Raw genomic sequence first — 15,165 nt, forward strand, 5'->3', positions numbered from 1 at the left:
CCTTGAGAAAGAGAACAAGTAAAGGACATCATCTGTAATTGGGAGAGGATATCATGAGCTACCTGTGAACATTGCCTGAAAATAATCATTGTTCTCTGCAGATAGGAATAATCACTTGCTCAAGGAGCTAAAGGCAGATTTAAGTGTTCTCTTAATTAATCCAATTGTATTCTTTTGAAATAGTTGCATTTGTCTCATTTGGCAGATAGTTACAACTGAGTTGATTAATGTTAAGTGACTTATCCTTGGATTTCTATAAGGCTAAGGAATTAGAAAAAGAGCCAACATGTATCAGATGCCAACTGCCTGGAAAATGGCTCTTCACTGAAGAATCTCAGGTAGAATAGGGATTAAATTGTTCTTCTTGACCTTGGAGAATAGAGAGTGGTGAGGGAATGGCACAAAGAATTTGATTTAGGGCTGATGTCAGGAAGAGGAAAAGACCTTTCAAATGACAGTTATTCAATAATATCAGTAATAAGAGCTAACATTTATATAGCACCTACTATGTGGAGAGCACATTCCACCAAAATGAAATGGGCTTCTTTGGGAACCCAGGAGGTCAGTTTTGGCTATGCAACTAATTGAAAAGGATTCCCCTAACTACGTGATTAGGAGAGTAGAACCAGTCACAGAAAGCTTACACATATACTAGCTTCTACCAAGGAAGTTGTATAGAACATCATCGTGATTTTCCCAGAAGCAAGATATCTAGAATACCTCATGTGCTGAGATACCATCAGAGGAGCTCTATAATGCTTTCTCTCTGTGTCTCTCTCTCTGTCTCTCATTCTCTCTGTCCCTGTCTCTCTCTCTGTCTGTCTCTCTTTTTTCTTTCTTTCTTTCTCACTCCTTTTTGGAGGTATATTGTCATTACCTCCCCTCTCCATTTTCCCCACCATCCAAAAGTAAGGAAAGAGGGAAGGGAGAAAATGTGGAAGATCAACAAAAGAGAACAAAACATTGATGTCAATGGGCCAGACTCCCACATGAGCCATGCCTGAAAATGTCTATCTCTTTGTGCCTCCTAGAACCCATCCGCCCTCTGTCAGAAGGTATTCAAGACCATCCTGAGCCTTCTGGAATGATGACTGGCCATTGTATTGCCGAGCGTTCCGACAGCTTTTCAGAGCTGGTTTTATTCCTAATGTTATTATAACTGGTTCTTTTCCTGGCCATGTTCATTTTACTATGAAGCAGCAAATACGCATCCTCCAGGTTTCCCCATGAGGTTATAAAATGAACGACTGGAGAAGTTTTCAACGGGAACTGTCAACACTTGAAATCTTTACTGGATTCCTGTTTGGTTTATTAAAGCAGAAGGAGATGAAGAAGGCAGTCCTGGAGAAGGGTATTGTTTGCTTTTCTCCCTGACTTCCTTCTCCTCCTCAGAGCTCTACTTCCTCTCAAATAAATCAGTCCCCAAATCCTGCCAGTCCTTCTTTTAAGGATTTCCACTTACAGCAATGTGTGTATGGAGAGGAATGGGATGAGTTGGGGGGAGGGGAGTAAAAAGAAGAACAAATGGAGGACCCGGCCAGCATTCCTTGCTGTAGCCTGGTGACTCAGCCATCCTGCTGGGACCTGTGTGCATTTAAAGGACCTTTAACAGCAGAACCTACACGGAGTAGGGCTGCCTGTTCTCTCCCACTACTCCTTGAACTTTCACTCACATGATGTGTCAGGTCTACTTGGCCAAAAGTCACTGTTGTCTGTCTGGTGGAAAAATTTCGCCTTTGTCGTTTGGGAAAATCACGGGTGCCTTCTGTCTTTTGTCCTTCTTGGTTCAGCTCCCCAGTGGAATTTTCCCCGCCTCCTCTCTCCTTTCTCATTGTTCTTTTTTAAGTCTTGCCAGGCTTTTCAGGTTGAACTTTGCCCCTTGTAATAGAATCACAGAATCTTAGAGCAGGAAGGGACCGAGGAGACCATCTAGTCCAACCGAGTCATCATTCTGACTTGTGTCTGCTGGGGCCAAACCAAAGCTACCTCATCACTTGTCCATGCAGCATCCTTTCAATTATTTGGTGATAACTGTCCTTTCCAAGCTTTTTCCTTCCTTTTTCCCAGTCCTCAGGACTTTATCCCTCAAAATAGAAGGTAAAGGTTAGAGAAAGCAGCCAAGTGGCTCAGTGGATAGAGAGCCAGGTCCGGAGTCCAGAGGACCTATGTTCAAATAAGGCCTCAGACACTTTCTAGCTCTGGGACCCTGGAACACTTACCTCTATTCTGTTTTAGAACTGATACACGATGAGGTAAGGAAGAGAGAGAGAAGAGAAGAGAGAGAGAGAGGGAAGGAGGGAGGGAGGGAGTGGGGGGGGAGGGAGAGAGAGAGAGGGAGAGAGACTGACTGACTGACTTTAGCTCTCCAGGCTGACCTTCCCCAATTCCCAAGTTCATCCTCAGTGTAGCTGGTCCTCTCACCAAACTGGCAGCCCCCTAAGCTGCTGGCTGCATTGGCTAGTTTGCAAAAGTAGCTGCTGCTTGTCTTTTGCAGTAAGCCATCATGGTGCCACAACCCCTTCATTACAATCACAGCGTAAGAGGCCAACTCCTACAGGAAGCCTTTCAGGATCTTTTCACTCACTGGCATCCTCTCCCTTCTGAAATGAGTTTTTAGCCCAGATGTAAGCATTTTGTGTTTCTAGTCCCTGCCTACATGTCTGGATCCATTCTCACATATGCTGGGGCCAAGGACCAGAACTCAGTCTGGGTGACCCTGAGCAAGTTACTTCCCATTCCAATGCCCTGGACAGCCTCATGAACTTCCAAGTTGGAGATCTAAGTTGCCCTGGTGTGCACTGACTGGTAGAGGCTGTCATGGGGCCAGACCCCAAACCAATCTTTGCACGTATTCATGTCTCCATTCTCCTTTCCCCAGTAGACTCTTCTGTCCTAGCAGGTAAGGATTTCTTTTCTTTCTGCCTTTGGATCCAGAGACAATTCCTTGAACAGAGGAGTCACTCCCTAGAGCCTTGGTGAGTTGAGTTGGCTTGGCTTGAATATTTAAGGTTTCAGAGAACTTGGAGATCATCTACTATGCTCTTTAGTGTGCAAATAACATGGCTGAGACCCTGGAAAAGAAGCAACATGTGTCTGGTAAGATAGGTAGTCAGTGGCAGCGATGGGACTAGAACTGGGCCCCAGAATTCCCAACCAGGGCTTATTAATGAAGAGGACTTGGCAGCAAGGTTTGCAGATAGAATGCTTTATGTTCCACTGCCCGAATTCACACGAGTTCCCTCTTCTTACTACTTTCCCCTCTCCCCGTTTCAAGGATGTTTGGGGATTGGTCAAAGGGTTTTAGGGCTGGACAAGTCATTATCCCATGAAAAATGTGGCGGCCAAAAAGATGGAATGACTCTTTCATGCTTGCCACAGTGTGGATGATTAAGGAATATTGATTGATATAGAGAGAAGGGCTAACCTTGATTAATTTAAAGTGAAAATGGATGGGTCACAGAGAGCTTGGTAAAAGAGAAAGAGACGTGGAAGGGGAGCCACTGCACAGCCCCTGGCTCAAATCCAGCCTAGGAGCCAAGACCTTCTATCACAGAGAGGAGGCCCCCCAGATTCCTAAGGGTAAAGCTCCATATTCCTAAGCTCTATAGAAGACAATGGAGAATGCCTCATTCATTACCCATTGTAGATGTCAACAAACTTTGTTTCTCAGTGAGTCCTTTGTGGACTTCCCAAGAGCAGAGACAGAAGAGACAGGTGAGTCCATTTCTGAAAGCTGTTGTTGTCAGTCTTTGTTCTGAAACTCCTGATTGACTTTTTTTTAACCCCTCACCTTCCATCTTGGAATCAATACTGTGTACTGGTTCCAAGGCAGAAGAGTGGTAAGGGCTAGGCAATGGGGGTTAAGTGACTTGCCCAGGGTCACACAACTGGGAAATGTCTGAGGCCAGATTTGAACCTAGGACCTCCCGTCTCTAGGCCTGGCTCTCCATCCACTGAGGTACCCAGCTGCTCCCCCCCCTCCATAGATTTTTTAATCACAGTCTCATAGAATTTGGGATCTAGAAGAAACCTTAGAACCTAGGCCTAACCGGGTCATGTTATTGATGAGGAAACTGAGTGTCTGCTTGGGAAAATAATCCATTGTGGAACCCAATTAAGATCAGAACTCTGGCTTCTTTGCCTTGTCTTCCAAGTCACTGACTTGCCATCTGGTGCTTTGCTGCCCACCCTGTTTTCATCGGTCCTTACAAACTAGACTTTAAATCTGCAGTGATCATTTGCAACCACAACCAAATCCCTTTCAGATGTTAGCCAGAAGGCAAAAGGTCCCTGGAGCTGACATCATCCAAGAGACTAAAGGGAAATAAACTGAGCCTTCCCTTTAGTTTCCCGTCTGTTCACTTTGATTGTCCTCAGTAGCTTGCATGGGACCACCTTCCCTTCTGAATGTGCCCTTTCCTCTCTTTTTCATCATCCAAACACTTCCTGGAACAAGTACTTGGAGAGGGAGGAAAAGCCCCTCAGCACAGCCAGCCCCCGTGTCCCATGCTATTGGGGACATAATCCACTCAGGGCTTCCCAGAAGAGACAGAGATGCATTCTCTTCACTCTTCTCCATCCCGCCACCATCATGCGCTGATGGGCCAATTTATGGCACACCTACTTGTTTAAGCACCCCAAAGGCTCCTGCTTGAACAGCCTGCTGTGGGTTAGTCCTCCTCCATCATCCTTCTAGGCCATACTGTAATGGGCTCACTTTCCCTGCTGGGTTCATCTGAGGGAGAAGAACGGAAGATCTGATGGCCTGAAACAGAGCAGACTCCGAGGGTGTTCCAATCGAGCTCATTTCATTGTAGTATTGTTATTTTTTAGCCCAGAAGGCAAAAACCTCCAGAAAGTGGTGAAATAAAGGGGGGGGGGTGCGGTGGTGTAGACAGTGCAAAGGACTCTCATAGCATAGTAAACAAACGCTCACATGCTCGCATGGAGAAAGCCAGAAAGCATCCAAACCCCCTAATCTCTGCTCTCGTGTCCAAAGCGTCGGCAGAGACCAGGCTTTCCTCTTTGGGCTGGGCTGTTGGGCTGTATTACTTGCAGTGGCTCTTTTAGGCATCCTTGAAATCATTCCCTTCCCTCCCTCTCCCCAATGACTGCCCAGTAGCCTGGCTTTGCTATCGTTTGGCCTCCGATCTCCTCACATGGTCTGTGTGGGGACGCCGAGTGACCAGGGAGATGTGGGGCTCCGTCACCCGCAGACGGAATCCAGACAGTGGTCTGGTCTTCATTTCTGGTCTGGGTCATTAATTCAGTTCCTCCAGAAGTTCAAGGAGATGAGACTTGCTGTTTTTGTTTTGTCCTGGGCTTGTGATTTCAGTGGAATGGGAACTCCCAATGGGGGATCCCTGCCTCCTAGTGCAGATGGCAGAGTCCCAGAGTGATGCTTGAGTCAGTGGGGGTATTGGGGGACCCCCAAAACAGCATGTGTCAGAGGTGGGATTTGAAACCAGGACATCCCACCTCCCAGGATGCCTCCCTCTACTCTCCTGGCCTGCCTCTCAGCAAGGATAACATTAATTAGGACAAGTAAAAACTACACTTGGTTTAAAAGAAGGTCAGCTTCCTCAGCTGGCCCTGGGAGCTTGTCTAGGGAACAGCTTGATGGAGAAAAGGTCTGAGGAAAGCTTCATGAGGATCAGCAGTGGGACGTAGCAGCCGAGAAAACTGAGGACATCTCTTTTTGCCTAAAGAGAAACATGGCGGCCAGGCTTGGGGAGCTGATGGTTTTGCCATTTTCTGCTGGGTTTGACGCCATCCAGATGTGACCCCAGGCATGTCCCCATCCGTCAGGAGGGTCAGACCAATAACAACAGCTTCCTGAAATAGAGCCGCTCGTCTGTTCTGCCTGGACTGATAGGAGGTCCACTAAGTCTGCAGTGTAGGGGAGACATCGATAAGCTGGAGATTGTCCAAGGGAGGACCACCAGGACGGTGGAGGGGCCTCCAGATCATGGCGTTATCTGGTGAAGGAACTGAGGATGTTCGGAGAGGAGGCAAGGTTTGGGGAAGAGCATGTGCGCCATAACGTTCTTAAGGCATTTTGGTCCCACCAGAGATTGGGACCAAGAACGGGGGGGCGGGGGGGGGAGTTGCCACGGTCAAAAGACAGCTTGATCCTGTCTAGAGAATCTGGTGGAGGACTTGGCCAAGGTCACGAGGAGTGGCGGAGCTGTTGTTCCGGTTCCTGGTTCCCCTGAGCTTGCGTCCTGTGTTCCTTCCTGTGTGGAGCTTCCTGGCCAAGCCAGCCACCTGTCTGGAGTGGATTCTCTTCTCACTCTGGAACAGACAGCTACCTTCATTGACAGGCACGAAGCCCTTCTTAGCCCCCGTCCACAGGACATTTCCGCTTGTCCCACTGGGACAACAGCCAGGCTTATTCGGGTCCAATCCATGGGCTTAGCTCCCTGCTGCCACGACAGAGCATTTATCACGCCAACATTTGTCTGCAGACCTCTGGCCTCGCCGTGAGAAGGCACCAGCCCAGGATTGAACTGGGCGCACACAGGCTACAACCCATCGACACAAATGGGAGGCACGAATGAAGCGCTTTCTTTGTGCCTCGCACAGTTCGGCTCCCTGAAAACCAAAAGGAGCCACTGTGGAACTTGGGGAGACTCGGGCTCCCCAGAAGAGCTCTTGTTCCAGGGATCCAGGGGACAGGCCACGAACTCCCGGGATGGCTTTGCTACTCCCAGTGGCTGCAGCCGTTGTTTTCCAGAGCTGCATCTGGCTCCAAGGCACTTGGCCAATGGCTCTCCCATCCACCCGCCTGTGGCAGGGGGAGCGGGGACCTCTGCAGGACCCAACATGCGTGCTGAGGACCCCCACCCTTGTTCTTTGTGCCCCCAAGTAGCTCGGCTCAAGGGGGGCTGAGTGGCTGCTTGCCCGGGGCCCCCCTTCCACTGTCATGGGCTCTGGCCAGTTGTCTGAAGCCTGCTGGAGGCTGCTCCAGCCCTCCACAAAGTGCCAAGTCTGTTACTGGGGAGGAAGGAATCCCAACAGCAGCTTTCGGGGAGGGGCAGCCTCGGGGCCTTGGGGCCTCCTTGGGGAGCCTGAGCTTTGGCGGCTGCTGTCCAGAGGCCATGCTCAGAGCCTGAGGGTTGGACGCCTCCTCCTGGGGCTCTGGACCTCCTTAAAAGGGCCCGGCTGGCACGGCCTTTCGGTGCCCTTTTGGGGCCACTTTCTTTGTTTGGATGCAGGCTGGCGATGGGGGATCTGGTTCCGGGAGGGAGCGCAGAGCCACGCAGGCCAAGCGTTTCCTTTTACGGGTGAGCAAAGCTCCTAGAGGCACTCAGGGGGACCCTGAGAGGAAGGATCCGAACTCAGGGAATCTCCGACTCCGGGGCGAGCTCTCTTGCCAGCATCCCATGGGCCAGGCGCTGCACTCTTTGGAGGGACACAAAGGCAAGACATGGCCCAGCTCTGGTCTCAGGAGCTTTGTGGCAGGGGGGAGGGACAGAGCTGACAGTTCTGTGCCATCATAAAGGCTACAAAGGCATCGGCGGGCCTGATTTCCTCCCTTTGTGGACGTGTATGGCCGGTGAAGAGACAGGGGCTCACATAGCGGTGTTAAGCGACTTGCCTGTGGTCACGGGGTTAGTCCAGATCAGAGGCAGAATTCGAACTCGGGTCTAGCCCCTTCTGCCTCCACAGATGAATGGGAGGTGTGGAACATTTCTTGGGGTGCGCTCCTTCAGGAGAGACGTGCCATTGCCACACAGAGGCTGCCAGTGCAGACTGTGGCCAGGCCTTGGAGCCAAGGGAGGAGAGGCGTTTTCAGGCCTGGGAGTGCCGCGGTGCCGCGGCTTGGCCCAGAACGTCTAGGCAGCTCTTCTGGCCTTCGTCAAGAATGCCTTTGGGAGGCTCCGCGAGGGGCAGAGCCCGGACTTTACTCTCTGCATGGCCGGCGGCGCATAGTAGGTGCGCAAACAAACTTGTCGATGGATGGGAAAGTTCTGTTTTTGTGCTCGCCGCGCCGGGTTCTCCTTTTTAGTTAAAGACGGAAGTTGTGCTTTGATGGGCTCTTGTCTGGCCATCTGAGACGCCTCAGAGCGAGATGGCGAACTCCCCATCCGTGGATGCTCACAGAGGCTTCATCGTTCAGAGCCCAGAGCAGACACTGGCGGGGAAACAGGCACAGCATCACCCTGTCCCGGGTGCAGAAGGAAAAAGAAACGGAGGCAAGCTGGAGGGGCTGCCGTTTGACCAAGAAGCCTGGCGGGACTCGGGCTCTCGGGCAGAAGAGACTGCAAAGACCATTTGGTCCTCAGCCTTCGCCTGTCATGAGAGGACACTGAGGCCCAGAGAGGAGGAAATCCTGTCCTAAAGCCCCAGATCGTTCATGGCTCCATCATGGAGCTGAGGCGGACAGCCAGCTCCTCCGACTCCCAAGCCAAGACGCCTGTCCCTGGCATCGTCTGAACCCTGTTAACGTGGGATCACAGCCAGTTTGATGCCTTTACCTTCAAAGAGGAAAGCAAGAGAGACAGACAGAGAGACAGAGAGACAGACAGAGGCAGGGAGGGAGAGAGAGACAGAGACAATGAGAGTCAAGGAGGGAGGGAGAGACAGGGAGAGAGACAGAGACAATGAGAGGGAGACAGAGAGTCAGGGAGGGAGGGAGAGACAGAGACAATGAGAGTCAGGGAGGGAGGGAGAGACAGACAGACACAGACAGACAGGGGCAGGGAGGGGGACCCGCTTTCCCCAAAGGTCTGGGAAAGCCGCTGGGCCCCTTCTCATGAGCCATGTCTTCAGTGTGGAAAATGAGGTATGTAAGTTACAAAGGTTCCAATTCGATTGACCTACAGTCGTGGCAGTACATTTGTATTTGTTTAAGGCTCGCAGACCACAGGTGAAGAGCCACTCCAGCACGGGGCCCCTTGTGGCCTTTCAGCTTGGTCAGGCAGAGGGCTGGAGGCAGCACCCCCTCTATCCAATATGGGGAGGGAATGTGCCTCCCAGCTCCTCTTGGCTACTTTTCTTCATGAAATGACTTTTAGGAAATCGCTTCCTCTTTCTCGGCCATGGCTCCTCCTCTCACAAGAGAGCCCATGGGCCCTGCTGGCCTTCGACACCCCTTCCAGCCCCGAGTCTCTGGGCCTTTGCTCTCTGAAAGTCTCCATAGATGGTTTTTCCTGAGCTCTCAAAGCCCATTTTCTTTGTCTGGCGTGCCCAGCTCTGACCTTGTCCAGAAGCCATTCCTGGGCGCGTCTTCACTCGCTCGTGGGGTTGGGAGAAGCACCCTCCACCGCTGCTCTTGAATTTCCCAACCCTCATGAGGGGAATTACAAGGTGTGTTGGACACGGCACCCATGTGCTATGAATCACTGCTCTGGCCTGAGGGCCCAGGCTTTCTGGGCAGGGACTGGCTCTGAGGCTTAAACTGGATTAGGAGGCGATGGGAGGCTGGCAGGGAGCTGTCTAGACTGGGGCTTACGCGAGTTCTCACCCTGGTTTTCCTGCCATACGTTTTTTGGTAGTCAATGCAAAATTAATCATGATAACGTTACTAATGAGGAATGACTTTGATCCAGGGCTTCCCAGCTGTCCTGGCGTCTGACATAGGGCAGAGCCAAAAGCCCCGGGCTCATACCTTGGAACCACAACCTCCTGTTCAGAGAGTACCCCAGTGTCCTGGGGATGGGAAATCAGCCTCTGCCCTTGGACTAACTGCTAAACCTGGACAGGCAGCTGGTGGTCAGACCAGGGAGGCCCCTGAAGGCCAACATGAGGAGTCTGGTTTGCTTCTGTCAGCAGAGGGGAGGTTTGCTTTGACTTTCTTCCTCTCCTCCCCTCCCCTCCCTCTCCTCTCTCTCTGTCTCTCTCTCTCACTCTCTCTCTCTCTCTCTCTCTCTCTCTCGGTCTCTCTCTTCTCTCTCTCGGTCTCTCTCTTCTCTCTCTCGCTCTCTCTCTCTCTCTCTCTCTCTCTCTCTCTGTCTCTCTCTGTCTCTGTCTCTCTCCCTCTCTCTCTGTCTCTCCCTCCCTCTCTCTCTCTCTGTCTCTCTCTGTCTCTGTCTCTCTCCCTCTCTGTCTCTGTCTGTCTGTCTGTCTGTGTCTCTCTGTCTCTGTCTCTGTCTCTCTCTGTCTCTCTCTGTCTCTCTTCTCTTCTCTCTCTCTCTCTCTCTCTCTCTCTCTCTCTCTCTCTCTCTCTCTCTCTCTCTCTCTCTCTCCCTCCCTCCTTCCTTCCTTCCTTTCTTTTCTTAAGGCTTGGGATGACCAGAGTTGTCCTTCAGGGCAGTGAATCTGGCAGAGGGCTGTCCAGTGAGGATAGACTAGGCTTAGGGAATGGCTGGAGGCGGTTCACGCCTGTTCTCGGCCTCCTAGATGAGGAGAATCGAGATGAAAGGAAATATGAGCTTGACCTGGAGCGGTGCCAGTCCAAAGGGAGAGGATGAGGGACATCCTGGGTTCTCTTCCTTCATCGAAGCATCCCCCAAAGTCTCGTCCTGGCGACCCCTGATGTCAGATCCCTGCCCAACAGGTTCCCCCCCTTCCCAGCCATGGTAACCGTGTTCTCCACCGCTGCACATCTCTGGTATGAGTCTACTTCCAGAGGACTTCCTGGAGTCTGACTCATCTCTCTAGGAAGGCTCCCTTTCTGATCCTGCTCTACCTGAGGGAATTCGGCATGAGATGGCTTTGAGTCCTGGGGAATGAATGATTCAATTTCAAATCCTTCCCTCTTAAAATCAACAGTGCATGTTGGTTCTAAGGCAGAAGAGTGGGAAGGGCTGGGCCAGGGGATCAAAGGACTTGCCCAGGGTCATGCCGTTAGGAAGTGTCTGAGTCCAGACTGAACCCAGGAAGTCTCCTACCTGGGCCTGACTCTCCATCCACTGAGTCACCTCGTTGTCCTCATGGGATGGATCTTTTAGGTCTTCGCCTTTCTCATGGTGAATCACTTCTCATATGGCCGTGCCCCAACTGAGAACAGCCCTGTTACCACCTTGGCATTGTCTCCTCCATGAGAACATAAGGCTCCTCTCAGTCAGGGATGGAACTCCCATTTCCTTTATATCCCCAGAGTTTAGCACAGGGCCTGCAACCAGGTATGTGATTAATCCATGCCTGTTGATGAACTGATTGATAAGTTATCCAGGTCAACAGGTCAGCGTATGATGGGAAGAACACTCACTAGTCTGGCCTTCTAAGTCTTGGATTCGAATCCTCACTCTCACTTGTCAAACCCAGGAGCATGAGAGAGGTGGGTGCTTCTCCACCCCGACACAATCTTCTTACCTACAAAATGGGGACAACAATTTTGAAGGACTATTGGAAGAAGATCCTTTTTCTATCATTTTTTGTACACCTTGTGGCAAGCTCAGTTTATCTTTGGGGAAACCAGTTCTTGGCTCCAGGGAATTAGACTCTGCCCAACAGCTTGGAGGGGGTTTCTGTTGTAGTGTCGGTTATTCCTGGTCATTTCAACAACTTTGGAAACACACTTTCATGGTAGCCTGGGATTTCCGAGATAAAATCTTCCAGTTTCTCTTTATTGACTTTGATTCTGTCCACTCAGCTGGTGCCAAGGCTCAGTGCTTGCAACAGGAAGAGCAAGTCTAGAAGATGGTCATCGGGGCAGGAAAGGGGGGGGGGGGTAGCCATAGGCCTGGGAGATACTGAATGGGTGATGCTGGTGGAGAAAGCCAAGGAAGGACCAAGAGGAGCTTTGTTTGTTGAAAGCTAAGTAGGGGAAAGCATCCCTGAGCAGACACAGTCCTGCTAGTTGGGGTACTGATCCCCGGGAGGGGAAGATGAAGTGTTCAATGCCACAAAATAAAATATAAAAGTGATTTGCTTCTTTTTTCACGCATGGAAAAATATAATCAAAATAGAAGAAGAATCAAGCAGCATCTCACTGCCATCAACTCTCTGGGTCTGAACAGGAAAACCATCCCAGCTCAAGGCTCGCCTTGTCCCTGAGGGAAGACTGGGAAAGCCTCTGGGTCTCCACACAGGACAGGGAAGGGACCGTGAGCCCCTGTGGATTGGTGGGGATTGCTGTAAAGTTAGCCCTGTGAGCAGCAGGGTGGTAGAGAACACGAGGAGGAAGGAAGCGGCGTCCACGCGAGAGCGATCGGAGCTCCGGGCTTCGAGCCTCTGAATTTGTGGCTCAGCAGGACGTGGGGTCCTCTGCATGTTTCCTGGGGGCTCACCTCTCTCTGGGGCCCTTCGTTAGCTCTGAGCCCTTTGGGGTGCTCATTTTGGGTGTGTGATGGTCCCTCTGGCTGACTTCTGTGGGGGACGATACAGGACAGGACACGGGGATCTCCTTTCCAGTCTGAGTCCAAATCTCTGGAAACAGCCGCTTCCTCTGAGCCCCTGCGTCTGGCCCAGGATGCTTTGTTGGGATGAAGGTTTCCCCACGTGCCTGTCCTTTCCTGTCCTGCCTTTCCTTATATTTATTCTGCCTTGGTCTGTGTTCAAAGCCTGGCTCTGATTTCTATTTCTGAGTGACTTAAATAGCCACTTAAATACTCTGTGACTCGGTTTCCTCATCTGCAAAATGGAGAGACAGATAAAAGGATGCCGTGGCACAGTCCCTCTCGGAGGATGACGGTGGAGAATCATAGGGAGAAAACAGCCCTTCGTCCTTATGGTCCATCTTGCTCAATCGATAAATGAGGGAAACTGAGGCTGAGAGCATTTGGCCGCAGTGCCCCAGGGTGCCAAAATCTTCAAGTGAGAGGTTTCCTTGAACCATCAAGGCCAGCCGGAGACCTTTACGAGGGAACGAGAGTGAGGATGACTTGTTGGTCCCCTCTTTTCCCTCTTGTCAGGCTTGTTGGACATTTCCAAGAGGTTGGACCTTGGCGTCAGGGAGGACTTTGATCCAAATCCTCCCTTTGGCTCTACCTAACTGGATTTCTGGGCCAATCGCTTCCCTTCAGCCTCAGTTTGCTTCTCTGTGAAGTCTGCGACACGTCCAGAAGTCCTCTGTTCACCCTAAGGCTCTGGGTGGGTGCGAGCCTCAGAGGGGGAACCAGGGTGGGCCGACGGAGCTTCGTGGCCAGGTGTCCGAGGTGGGGGGGAGCCCTCAGGACCTCTGGGCTTAGCATACGTAGAGGGAGGACTCGCTTGAAGAGGAAGCTCCCTCGCAGCAAGCTTCTTTTTCCTGGAGGGCCCCCTCTGGGGCCTCTGCCCTCCTCACCTTCCAGGTGGGGCGCCCCCATCCTCGGCTCCTTGATATCTCCAGCCTTCCTTGGTGCTGTCCACCCTGAGTCCCAGGGGCTGACTCCAAAGTCTCCTCCCCTCCCCTCCCTGCATTCGTCTCCCCCATGGCTTGAGGGCCCCGGCCCCCAGGATGGCCGGCTTTCCCGGCACCTGTAGTGTGTGTGCAGGGCCTGGCAGGGCGGCAGCCCAGGGGCGCTCCAGCCTCGGTTCCGGCCAGAGCTGAGCACGTGGTCTGCTGGGGCTGGAACAGGGTTGACCTCAGCTCCAGGCGAGCCAGCCAGTCTCGGAGGCTCCCCAGAACGGCTCCGATCCTGCCAAGCTCCCGGGGTGGAGGGGGGGGGGTTGGGGCGGAAGCTCTTCTCACTGGTTGTTGCAGTCCCAGCCAGAGAGCCGGGACCTTGTCAGAACTTCTGTGTCCGTGGCCCTGGCTTGACCCCGACAACTGGAGCACTGACCAAGCCACACGGGGAGAGAGCCGTGGCCTGTGGTGAGCCCGCCTGCACGAGACCCTGGTAGGGGCCCCATCCAGCAAGGCCAGGTTGGTGGGGGGCTCTTTTCTCCCCCCTCACAGAGAGGCCCCTCCCCTTTCCGGCACTCCCCCATCCATCCCGGCTCGCAGTGCATTATGGGATCTGGCAGGTTCCCGTCCCGATATCTATTCTTCAGCACCAAGAAAGCCCTGGGCATGGGCACGCTCAGGAAACATGGCGCCCAAACCAGGGCCAGGGATGCCAGGACCGTAGGCAGGAAGTTGGAGTGGCCTCCGAGGCCTTCCCCCGTATTACAGGTGAGGAAACGGAGGCCGGTGGAGAGTAAGAGGCCAACGAGGTTGTGTGAGCAGTAACGTCTAGGGGTGGGATCGGGATCCAGGCCCAGTGTTCTAGGCCGGGCTCTCCCCAGGGCACCACCTAGGGGTCCTCCTGACCGGAGAGTAACTGAGGGTAACTGAGTCAAGGGAAGATAAGGGAAGAGGCCCGGCCCTTCTGGGCGAGCCAGACCTGAGCTTCTGCAGACCCCAAGGGGAGGGAGTGAACATCCCGGGTTCCATCCTGGGTCCTCCGAGGGCCTCCCTTGCTCTGCGGCCTCCTCACAAAGTGGCGGAGCGGAGCCTTGGCCCGCCCAGGAGCGTCTTCCAGGAGCCTCTGAGGGGGCTGGTCCCGTCTCCCCTCTCAGGCCCCCCCTGCTCGGGACCCTCAGTCACGGTGGGCAGGTGGGAGCGTATGCGTCCCTCGTGCATCCCTCCACGTTCCTCCTGCGTCCCTCCTGCGTCTCTCCTGCGTCCCTCGCGTGTCCCTCCTGCATCCCTCGCGTGTCCCTCGGAGTCCCTCCTGCGTCCCTCGCACGTCCCTCCTGCGTCCCTCGCGTGTCCGTCCTGCATCCCTCGCGTGTCCCTCGGAGTCCCTCCTGCGTCCCTCGCACGTCCCTCCTGCGTCTCTCCTGCGTCCCTCCTGCGTCTCTCCTGCGTCCCTCCTGCGTCTCTCCTGCGTCCCTCCTGCGTCTCTCCTGCGTCCCTCCTGCGTCCCTCCTGCGTCTCTCCTGCGTCCCTCCTGCGTCTCTCCTGCGTCTCTCCTGCGTCCCTCCTGCGTCTCTCCTGCGTCCCTCCTGCGTCCCTCGCACGTCCCTCCTGCGTCCCTCGCGTGTCCCTCCTGCATCCCTCGCGTGTCCCTCGGAGTCCCTCCTGCATCCCTCCTGCGTCCCTCGCACGTCCCTCCTGCGTCTCTCCTGCGTCCCTCGCGTGTCCCTCGCGCGTCCCTCCTGCGTCCCTCGCACGTCCCTCCTGCGTCTCTCCTGCGTCCCTCGCGTGTCCCTCGCGCGTCCCTCCTGCGTCCCTCCGCGTCTCTCCTGCGTCCCTCCTGCGTCTCTCCTGCGTCCCTCCGCGTCTCTCCTACGTCTCTCCTGCGTCTCTCCTGCGTCCCTCCTGCGACTCTCCTGCGTCTCTCCTGTGTCCCTCCTGCATCCTGTGTTTCTCTC

General features: G+C 53.4%; 1 protein-coding gene and 1 long non-coding RNA gene across 3 annotated transcripts in view; one reads left to right on the forward strand and one right to left on the reverse strand.

Moving 5' to 3' along the window:
• The window catches only part of P3H2 (prolyl 3-hydroxylase 2), a 135,517-nt gene that overhangs the window by 16,543 nt on the left and 103,809 nt on the right, over positions 1-15,165 (forward strand). Inside the window, exon 1 of one of the 2 annotated variants that reach the window (XM_056807761.1) lies at positions 13,805-13,981. The exons of the other annotated variant lie outside the window; for it this stretch is intronic. Within the exon in view, the coding sequence (XP_056663739.1) occupies positions 13,820-13,981 (162 nt within the window). The 5' untranslated portion in view covers positions 13,805-13,819. Of the gene's footprint in view, positions 1-13,804; positions 13,982-15,165 lie in introns of those variants that run through there. 2 annotated transcript variants of the gene reach the window in all.
• Positions 774-13,530, reverse strand: LOC130455870 (uncharacterized). The gene is made up of 3 exons (XR_008914067.1): positions 10,836-13,530; positions 4,625-4,735; positions 774-3,071 (listed from the first exon to the last, which is right to left on the reverse strand). It is a non-coding gene; the product is annotated as an uncharacterized LOC130455870 (long non-coding RNA).

This window comes from Monodelphis domestica, chromosome 8 (genome assembly GCF_027887165.1).
Source record: "Monodelphis domestica isolate mMonDom1 chromosome 8, mMonDom1.pri, whole genome shotgun sequence".
NCBI classification, from domain to species: Eukaryota; Metazoa; Chordata; class Mammalia; order Didelphimorphia; family Didelphidae; genus Monodelphis; species Monodelphis domestica.